This window comes from Podarcis raffonei, chromosome 6, assembly GCF_027172205.1.
Source record: "Podarcis raffonei isolate rPodRaf1 chromosome 6, rPodRaf1.pri, whole genome shotgun sequence".
Classification (NCBI taxonomy): Eukaryota; Metazoa; Chordata; class Lepidosauria; order Squamata; family Lacertidae; genus Podarcis; species Podarcis raffonei.
This window is the reverse complement of record NC_070607.1, coordinates 29,473,954-29,485,068: the sequence shown is the minus strand read 5'-3', so window position 1 is coordinate 29,485,068 and position 11,115 is coordinate 29,473,954. Positions and strand designations below refer to the sequence as shown.

General features: G+C 41.0%; 1 protein-coding gene across 1 annotated transcript in view; it reads left to right on the top strand.

The window, feature by feature from the left end:
• LMO4 (LIM domain only 4) overlaps positions 1 to 2,410 on the top strand; it is a 16,461-nt gene extending 14,051 nt beyond the window's left edge. Inside the window, exon 5 of the mRNA XM_053391845.1 lies at positions 1,656 to 2,410. Within this exon, the coding sequence (XP_053247820.1) occupies positions 1,656 to 1,664 (9 nt within the window). The 3' untranslated portion in view covers positions 1,665 to 2,410. The remainder of the gene's footprint in view (positions 1 to 1,655) is intronic.
• Positions 2,411 to 11,115: the final 8,705 nt, after the last annotated feature.

The window sequence follows — 11,115 nt, the reverse complement described above, 5'->3', positions numbered from 1 at the left end:
ACCCTATAAATTCCACCTATAGAAATAGTAGCCCATACTCTGCTTTGCCCATTGGCATTTTATTGGTGATGGAAAACCTGAAGACGGCCAAGCAAACTCTGGAATTACATTGATTGCATTGTGATTTGTTTGCTCTGGCCGTGGTTAGTATCATTTCTGCATGATGGCCAGGAGTTGATGTTGCCCTAATAAGCTGGTTCCAGAGTCCTTCTTTATTTCAGAAGTCATCAACTCCATCCAGCAGGGATGGGAAGCCTGTAGCCTCCAGCATGAACCACTTCTTTAACCATATCCTTACTATCATAAACAAAATATTGTACTACCACCCCCAACTATGGACAGTAAAATACCCCCCCCCAAAAAAAGCTGGGTGCTTGATGGATGTTTATGATGTCCTGTGCAGATTTTGTCACTTTGTAGCTGAGGAATGTTGTCTAAAAGCTCATCGAGTTTCTTTCCTACTCCCTACCCTTAAAACCCTTTTCACAAGGTATAAGTTTTCCTTTCATTGGTGATGATCAGAGCATTTGCTTGGCTCTAGCTCCTATACTTTTAAATAAAGCATGAGTTAGGTTACGTTTTGCTATTCTGTCTGTTGCAGAGAATCTTCTAGTTTACATATCGCTCAACAATTCCCTTGTACTTACATAATTGGTATTGTCTCTGTCCATAGTAGAGGACACTTGATGCTCATTTATTAAATATGCTTGCTGGCTGCTCCCTAATCTTTGTTCTGGACAGACAAATTACCTTTCTCACACTGAGCATCAGCTCTGGGGAATTAAACCTCCAAGCTTCCACCACTTTAATTAGCTTGAAAGTGGGGGGTTGCAGTTACTAATAGACCTCAGGCTTTTAGTAACTTGGGGAAAGGGTAAAAAAAAAAAAACTTCCTAGGAAGCTCAAAATGTCATTTAAAAACCATAAAAATCTAATATATTATTTCATTTTGGTAATTGCAAACAGATTGCATTTGAAGACTGTCGATCGTTTCTACTTTATCCATGGAAGTTAGATTTCTGTTGAGCTAGGCATTTTTAATTATCACAATTCATTAACACATCACTGTGGAGGCACATGTTTGACTTCGTATATTACAGAGTTTATGTAACGTTAACTAACATAGCAGATGAGGAATCTTAAATGGGAGGAAAATATTCCAAAATGTCTATATTTAGCTTTTGTGCTATGCAGCATGTTAACTAGCGTTGCCTAGGGGAGGGTATCTTATTTGCTTTAGACAGAATTTTTCCTAATTTAGAAGATCACTTTACTTTGTGTGCTTCAAAGGCAAGGCGTGTCATTTCATCCCTGTCCAAGGGAAATGCATCTTTTATAAAAGAAAAAAAGTAACTGTAGGATTTCCCATCAGAAGCTTCTATCTTTCCTTTGTGATAAATGTATCTTGCTGCTGTCAAAACTTAAAGGACATTATTATATTATTATTATTATTATTACATTTTTAGTGTGGTCTGTTTTGGTTTTCCCCCGTTTGAACTCTTCAGGGACTTGGATAAGTATTGCAGAAAACCTTTAATTGAGTCGCAGTTGGAAAGTAATTTAATAAGATAAGCAAATAAAGAGAATGCGAAACCAGTCACACTTGACTCAAATCAAGCATTTTAGCTAAGATGCCCATTTTTATTTCCTTGCAGGTCTGCTAAAAGGTCAGAGTACTGCAGAATGCGTGCCTTCATCTCAAACTTTGTTCATCACAGATGGATCCCATGTCTCCAGTAGACAAGTCACCTTCGTAGCTAGCATCAATGCCAGCTCCATGCCATTGCACCTTCTTTACTCTTGGTTGCCCTTCCCACATTTATTGGTGTATTAAAATGACTGAAAATGAACATTAAGGACTCCATGAATCTGGGCTATTGGGAGACTGTAGAGGAAATGGAGAAAAATGTCCACCAGAAGAGAACAACTTTGGGTGGGGAGGGAGTGGGGGAAATGACTAATGAAGCTAATTAAGATAAGCTTTTGAGTCTGCTTTCTACCCTCATTAACAATCAGCAGGGCACTGGTCAGAATTTGTACCCTGTGTTTTACCTTAACAACATTCTCTTTGCTCTTTGTATATTTAAGTGTTGTAAGGAAATGTGTTTCAAAACTCAAAACATGAGATAAAGGAAAGATGGGGCTCTTGTGATATTCTATCACAAACACTTTTATTGTATCTCTGTAAAATACAATGTATGTATGCATGTAAGTGTTTTTTTTGTCCTAATGTTGCTACTTCCCATGACACAAAAAAGAAAAAAAATCAAGCTCATAGCAGCTACTGTGTAGAAATTTTCACCTACTCCTAATTTGCTGAATGAAGAAGAAGAAAACTTTTATTTGTGATACTTTCAGAGACATTTGCTCTAGTATGGTGTATTTAAATAATAAAAACATAAAATGAAAATAGTTGTAATTGAGTGTGACTTCAGTGCACTATAATAATAATATAGCAGATTTCCATTCAGAAATGAATTCTTATGCAGCTTTTAACTTTAGAATCTATTTTTTCTGCTTTCTGATGGGTTTATGAAAATAAGGAATGCATTTAAATCTACAGAATAGGTGACTTTTGGCAATGGTACAGAACTCAAAAGTATTGCTGAGTGTTTCAGATATGCAGATAACGGCAACATTAAACCTGTATTGTGATTCATTTTTTGCTCTCATCAGCTAAGTCATCTAGGCTTTGTGAACAACAGGAAGTGTATATTTCCTAACACTATTGCATCACTCTGTATACAGTGCAGTCATGTGGGTTGTCAAGCTAAAAATTCTCTAGTGTTTTGAAGACTCTTTTAAAACTTTGGTAATGACACAGCACATGTTCAGGCAGAATTTTCACTTCACTTTAAACCTTTCTGTATCATTATGACTGGTGTTTGGGAGTGGCCAATCAGTTTTGTTCCGGCTATAGGCCTTTTGATTGTACTGTTGCGAAGGGCTGCACAACTCTTCTGATAAATTTTATTAAATGGTCTGCCCTGGAAGGTGAGGTACGCAGAGCCCTTGCATTGTATCCAGTTAACCTGACACGTTACACAACGTTTGCAGGCATGGGATGCTATCCAAGAGCACAGGCTGGTATACAATATTCATGGCAAGCAATACACAAACCTCGTGTAATTGAGATTATGCATGTAAACGAACAAAAAACCCTTTTGGACAATAAGGCTTTTAAATTGGATGATAATAATAATAATATAATTAATAATATCATACGGCATAAAAATTGGAAATAGTTAACACCATAAGATCGCCGTGAAGATAGAAAATATTTTAAGTAATGGCATTATGTACAACTAAGGAAGTTCAAAGTTATGCCAGGTTATAGTATAATATAGTTCGGTCCCTTTCTCAAGTTGTCGCTGTTGCAGCCTTGTAAATGTCTCCCCTAGAAGTCACTAGTTTGGCTTACCTGGGGTCAGGAAAGTCACCTCTAGCAGGCAAGGACTCAGAGGAGGCTTGGTGAGTATACCCACCCAGTGAGACTAAGGTATATAATGAATTTTTCATAAAAAGATGGATTCTCAGAACAGTATTCAGTTTGATAATACAGCAGCTGATTTCCTGGAACACTGGACAATTCTTCCACATGGGAATTTCTGCACTATGACAGGGTTAAGCATACGTGGAGGATCTCTTTCATTATGGAAATAATGGATAGTTTGGAGCATTAGTTGGAAGTCTGAATGGAAGATGCAACATGCACAGTTCTGGATCTTGACTAAATGCCACTGACACATGCATCCTCCTCCACACTGCAGGAATAAGCAGGATTTCCCTGTGGGAGGCTAACTTCTGTGAGTTGCAGCCTAGTAGTTTGAACGATGGTGCTGTGCCTTATCTTAGTGTGCTTAAGGGAGCTTTGTGTGAACCTGATCCATGCAAGCTGAGGAACACCACTGAAATTAATGTGGATGTCCCAAACACATTATCGATAGTCTTTGAAGTGAGAAATGCCCATCCATTCTACTGCTAGCTGGGAAACTGGTGTGTATATATTCTTCAGATCCTGGGCAAAAATACAAAGGCAGAGAAGATTATATCAAAGTTAAGCTGCACATTTTAAAGTAATGGTTTCATTTGCTGGAGTGCCCGTCAATGCTTTGGGCTGGTTCAGTTGTAATATCAAACCATTTGTTCATGAATGAAATTTGATTGCCTTCCACCCTTTGTGCACTTGCTAACTTCTAGTTTTGTAGCAAGCCTCAACATGTCATTATGTATATATATATACTGGGAAAACGTGAGTTGTCTCTAACTTTAGTCCTCCTCAAAGTAGATCCCTTGCTATTAAAGGGCAGGCCTAACTTAGACATATCAATTTCAGTGGTCTTCTCTGACAAAATGTAGTTGCATAGATCCACAGCCTTCCAACCCTGTTTTGCCGCATTTGGATGTTACAATCTGCCTCTCAGTTGGAAATTGGGACATTGGGGGGGGGGGATTGTGATCCTGTGACTCCTTTGTGTTCCATCAAACAACCAGGTCTCAAACAAACAATTAAGCAGTTTCCTGTCTTAATATGCATAGGAAGGACTTGTCTGTCTGTCTCTCATTTTACTAAACAAAAATTTCTGTGTCACTTCCTGAAAACAGTTTTGGTGAAAATCTGAGGACCAAGCAATGAAATACAAAGTCATTTCAGATTATGCCACAGAGGTGAACCCTAACAATGTTTGAGCCAATGGGTCCTTTGAATTATGCTGTCTGAATTCTTTTGAGAAGATCTTCTGAGACATAGGAGTATAAAGCTCCCGTATTAGTGCTGTTGTAGATATCCTTTTAAAATTCATTCTTTCCGCCTATAAGCGCTCATTCTGCTGCTGTGAAAGCTGTACATGCCAGGTTTACAGTTGTTTAATATAACCTAGAAGTACTAAGATGTTGGGTAATAATTTTCTGTAAGTAATATAGTGTGGCATTTAGCAATGAAGAGGCTGAAGTTCATTAAGGCTTTAAATAAACTATTATATGACTGGTTCTTAAAGCACAGCTACCTATTTAATAGCAGGCTTAAAAGCATTTCTTAAGTTGGAGACCTATAAGATTACAAATGTCACTCATGTTAGCATAATCCACATGCAAGTGATGAAGCCTTTGCTTTGATGTGCTAAATTGGAGGAGGACTGATGGAGCTATGAATATACAATGGAACATATTTAACTAGTATTCTTGCCTGGGGTAAAGCACTCTCGAAACTGGAGGCATATCAAACAATAAAAACAGGTTCTAATGGTGGAAGGCTGTGTGTGAGTTTGTGTGTTGGGATATTTGCTCTTATGTGAGCAAATGTTTTGGGTGTCTCCTCCCCCTTAAAATGCAATGGAGATTAACCATACTTGATCATACTTGCCCTTCTCTCCCTGCACTTGTTACAGTCGATTTCTAGAATCCATGCTATGTACCGTATATGTATCTGTAAAGATGTAGGTCTACTTTGTCATTCGCCAGAAATTCTAGTTATGAAATCTACCCATCCTAGCAGGCACATGGGCACAGCTTCCAAACCAAATTCTCTTTGCCATAAAATATACTGTCTTTCTGGTCGTAGTTTTATTTGGCCTGGTTATGTAGTATCAGAAGCTACACCCACCCACCCACCCACCCTATAAACATTGCACTATTTTCTCCTGCCAGGATACTCCCAAAAAGGAGAGAGTATGAGAAAACCCAGACTGAGAGAGGAGGAAGTGTGGGAAGGCAGTGATTCAGAGCACAACAGAAAACTAATGGAGCTACAGAAGTTTACTATCCACCTTAAATGACTGTATAGATGAGCCACCAACCTATGTTACTTAGTATTCAGGTTTTTCTTTAAAAAGAGGAAAAAACAAACCTGCTACTAAATGAGATTGTATTTATTGGTCATCTAGGTTAATTGAAAATCTCAAAAGTTTGCAGCATGCTGGTACTGAATGTGCAGTCCTGGAAAGGCATTTCGGTGATGAGAAGTGAGATTGTGGCATGTATAGCTCCTTTTATGCTAAATGCTTTTGGTGTGGCGCTACCTTGGCATTGTAGCTTGCTCTCCTCCGCTGTGACATACTGTGCAGAACATAAAGTTCTGGATTTCCATTGTCGCCCTCCTCTTTCAGGTGCATGCCTGCTTTGTTAGCCCTGCTAAGCCGCAATAAAATTTATTACGGTTAAGTGGCAATTTGTTGCCATGAAACTGCAATTAAAGTATTACCGGGCAGCCATTTTAGATTAACACACATTTGGAGCATAGGCAAGCGCTGAACGGGCTCTTGTTATCTTTACCAGATCGGAGCTCTCCGCATAACAGTAAAACTGTGACACGTTCACCTATGTCTTTTGTCAAGTTGAAGAATTTGAGCTCTCGGTGGGAGCACAATGATCTCATCGCAAGCATACTAAGAGCAAAGACAAGTCAGGGCTGATTTCTGCACGTTCAACCTGCAGTGTATAAAGTTATTGCCATGTTTGGGCGATGGAGGTGGGGGTTTGTGGGAAAGGGGGGGGGAGAGATGGCATTGCTTTGCTGAAATTTCGCAGGGATGGGGATGCATTCGAGAGAGCGTGCTTTTGACTTCAGACTGACTGTTAAAACGGACTGCACGCTGTGGACTCTGATGCCAGTAATGTGAAGCGGGTTCTGACTTGTTAGAGTTTTAAAGGCGGGCGTCTTTTTTCTCCTTTTAACTGCAATTAAACGAAAGGCTAGAACAGAACTGATCTGAAGGGATTGTTTCCGAGATGGCCACTCATATGCAATGAAAACTTGCAAGGCTTTCCTTAAAATTTAAGAACCTCTTAATCTTCTTCTTCTTCTTCTTCTTTTTTGCATGCTTCGGCCTGATCTATTAAAACAAACAAAAATCTTGGGCACTCCTTAATCCTAAGCACACACTGGCGAGAGATGTAAGTTCCATGGACGCGAAATGCTTCGAAATAGGCAGTTAAGATTGCACCACCACATAGAACGAGGATGTGAATTTCCTTAACTCTTTTTTGGGGGTGGGGAAAGGAGGCAGTGAGGATTGGCCTTCCATTCTGCCACTTCCTTCCATGATAGATTCCCTTAGGTATTTTTACTTTTAGTAAAAACATTGGCCGAATCCAGCATAGACATTATTCTTCCGAAGCCCATTTACCTCAGTCAGCTTAAGAGTACTGTCACCCTATATCTCCCGATAAAACCTTACTTGACTGTGAAACAGTATGAATGAAAATCCCCGGAACAAACCCAAAATATGCTTAGAACAGTGAAGCAATTATTTTATTTGTTTGTATGTTTACATCCCACATTTCTCAAGGCCGTGTAGTGTGCCTGCGTTTTTCTGTCTCTGTTTTATCCTCTTAACAACCCTGTGAGGTAGACTGAGAGTGAGTATCACTTGGCTCTGTCTCTGTATGGTGTGTGATGCTGCCCTCTCGGCTTTCTGCCCTCTCAAACTTTCTGCAGCTAAAACTTTGCCCTCAAATTCTTCCCGAGAAACAAACGATTTGTGCTTGTCTCGCTAGCTTGCCTCATCACCGCACATATGATTGGTCCGGGAATGAATGCAGTTTGGACTGGATTTTACCTGTTAATGGGCCACAATTGTCTGTGTGGCACCCTTCTGCCCACAGCTGAATGGGCAGATACAGCAACACAGAAAATGCGCAAAGAATCCTGTCGCCCGCAAAACAAAAAACCCCCACTCCATTCCTTCTACTTAGTGCAAGACATAACATGAATTTGTGGACCTGTCGAGAAGGAGGTATGTTTCCTCAGACTCTTTATTCCCTTTCGTGCATGCATGGACACACTCTCTTTCTCTCAAGCTTTGAGGGCAAAGATATGTGAACAACCTCCGATGGCATCTAGGATTGCTTTAATGCATCGAGTAATTTGGGTCATGCAGGTTGTCTTTATAATTAAGGTTATCATTTTGCTGTGCAAAATTTTAATGAATTTCAGGGCACCGGCTTAGTAAAAAGAGTCGCAGAAGGGTGACCAAATATTTATAGAATAAATAGAAGCATCAAAGGAGCAAAAATATTATGTCTTTACCACAGTGGTTTAATTGGACTGATTGAACATAGGGAATTATTAAATGTGCGCCTCTGTTAACTTAATGAATGTACAGCGAAGGAAACTCAAAGCACCTGCTAGAAACTAGAATATGGGTGTAGAAATCTGTGGCTGTTCAGATGCTGATAAACTCCCGTCATCTCTGCTTATTGGCTATTCTAGCTGGAGCTGATGAGACTTCGAATCTTAACATCTGCATAGCCCCATATTTCCTCTCCTTGGACATGTGTCTTGCTGTTCCATACACTAACTGTTTCTCAAGCTAACCTACCTCATAGTTTTGATATGAGGTTAAACATGGGTTTTAGTGGCAAATGTATGCTGCTATGAGTTGCTTAGAATGTGAAAAGCAAATAGGCAATATTTAAGCTGCCATCCTAAACTAGGTAAGGACAGAGTGTGGTACTGTGTTCTTGCATGTTTCTTAGCTTTTGTTCTGAGTGGAGTGATGGAACATAGATTAGTATTATCTTCTTTCTAAGCTGGGCTTCGCCTTGTAACTACTACAGACAGGAGTTGCTAACACTGGCAATGTGCTGCTATTATTATATACTAATAGGTAGGTTCAGAGCATCTTTATAGGCTTGAATCCCAAGTTTGCATAAGAAGAACTCCATCAGTGGAATACTTTCACTGGTAACGGCGTGGAGAGGCCAAGCTCCCTTCCCCTCCGCCCTTGTGGTTCTCTATGCCCCCAGTAAATCTGTTCTGGAAGATTGGAGAATAACATGGGAGGTGGTGTTGGGGGAATCGGTGAAAATTTCCTCTCTTCATACGCTCCAACATTTATCCGATGAAAGTAGGGACGTCCTATTCCATAATGATAATTTTACTATTTGTAACCCACACATCTTATTAGGTTGCCCCAACTCTGGGCAGCTTCCAACATATATAAAAACATAATGAAACATTAAACATGAAAAACCTTCCCTATGCAGGGTTGCCTTCAGATGTCTTCTAAAGGCTGTATAATTACTTATCTCCTTGGTTCAGGTGTTGCATAATTCCATACCCTCCAACATTTCCCCAATGAATATAGGGACATCCTAAGGAAAAGTGGGACATTCTGGGATCAAATCAGAAACCGGGACAGCTTCTCTAAATCAGGGACGTCCCTCGAAAATAGGGACACTTGGAGGGTCTGTTTCTTCCCTTTTGCCAGTGGGAGCCTCTGCTGGACTGGAGTCCCCCAATGAACAGAATAGCTATTTGGGCACCAAGCTAATATGTTTCAAAAGTGGCCTTAAGGCAGCTTAGCACCTGCACTTAGCACCTGCAGGGAAACTGGGTCATTTGCCATTCACTCATGCTCCCTCCTGCACACTGACCTTGTGATGTGCGGGTATGTGCGTTTGTGTGACAGAGAGGCAATAAGCCACGCCGTCTCTGAATCAAGGTAGAAAATGCAAGCCCAGTGCTGGCAATGGCTGGGATCCAAACAACCACGTGCACAGCTGGTTCCCATTGTCGTCGATGGAATGCAAAGAGCAAGCTGTTCCGTAGCTGACAACTGGGAAAAGCCATGTCTGAGCTTTTGGTATTCAATTGCTGCATTGTGGCCAATATCATTCTATGCATAAAGTCTGGATTTCACCCAAGGAATTAAGGGAGGGGAGCTTTCTTGCTGTAAATGTAGAAAGAACGCAAAACCTGCACAGCAGCAAATACTCCAAGCAGGTACTGGGCCATCGATCATACTTGAATATGGAACTGTCCAATTCTGTGATTACATAAACAAGTGTGGTGCTTTATTACAGAATACCAAAAGACTTTGGGTTATTGTAACACGGCTCCCTCTGAGTTGCTTTCTGATCTTCCAACTACAGCCTTTCTGAATGAGGCATAGGTAATGAGGCATTTGTGGAAGTGTACATGACACCCTTCAGAATTATAATTCTGGCTTCATCCCTAAAAGGCTCTTTTGAAGACTTGGGAAGAAGAAGAAAATCCTTGCAGATGGACTCCTGTTCATATTTGTTGCTTTAAGGAGAGCGTTCGCAGGGGTGTTTAAATGAAATAGATCATACCTTTAATTACATCAAAGCCGAGCTGACTCTGCCCCCCAATTTTCAGTTTAATTGCTGTGGCTCAAAAAGGCGTTGAAAATCGGTAGCAGAGTTACTGGAACCTACTTGGTGGTGGCTTTAAAAGGAGGGCAGAATGTTACTCCTTCAGATATCACCTTTTCTCTCTACTAAAATGTTATTTAGGTTGTGCACCAGGCTGCATCTCTTGGGATTCTTGGGAGCTCTCTGTGCAGGGAGTAGAAGAGTAGAATGATAAGAGGAGAAGGGAATGAGATGGGCTCTTTCGAGACCTGCACTTTGGGGTGTGTGTGTGTATTAAAAGCACAAGGGAGCTTGAGAGTAGTAGAGCCTCAGGTGAGGTTAGTGCCTGTCTTCTAGTAATTTTCTGTCCACTACACCCAGCACTGAATTCTCAGAAACAATGAGTGTGCCTTCTATAAGGCTAGCAGAAGGAAACTCTCCATGACAATCTGGCTTGGAAGACTGCATTGCTGGTCCAATTTTTCTTGCAGTGCCAGTCATTCTGCACAGCTGCAACTTCTGGAGCATATTCAAGGGTAACCCTGCATAGAGAGCATTGCAGTCATCTAACTGAGAGGTGACTAAAGATTGAGGGGTCACTAGCTAAGCTTTTCTTGGTCCAGAAACGGCCACAGCTGGCAAACCAACCAGAGATAGTGCTCCTGAAGCCATTAGCATTGGTGGACGTTGGGCTCTCAAAATCTGCCTCTTGTAGCATTGTTGTGGAGGCCCCTGCAGCATGGTGCCCAATTCTGCTGTACCAGCTGTTCCACCCTAATACCACCTCTGCCACCAGGCTTCTAGAGATAATGACGTCTCCAGTAGCATCCCCCAAAGCTATCAACCTGCTTCTTCAGGGGGAGTGCAACACCACCCAGAACAGGCTGCCTACCAAACTCCTGGCTCCACAAACTGTACTTTGATCTTATCAGGATTCACCTTCAGTTTATTGGCCCTAATGCAGTCCATTGCTGCCTCCAGGCATCTATCCAGCACCTAAATGGCTTCTCCTGATTCAGA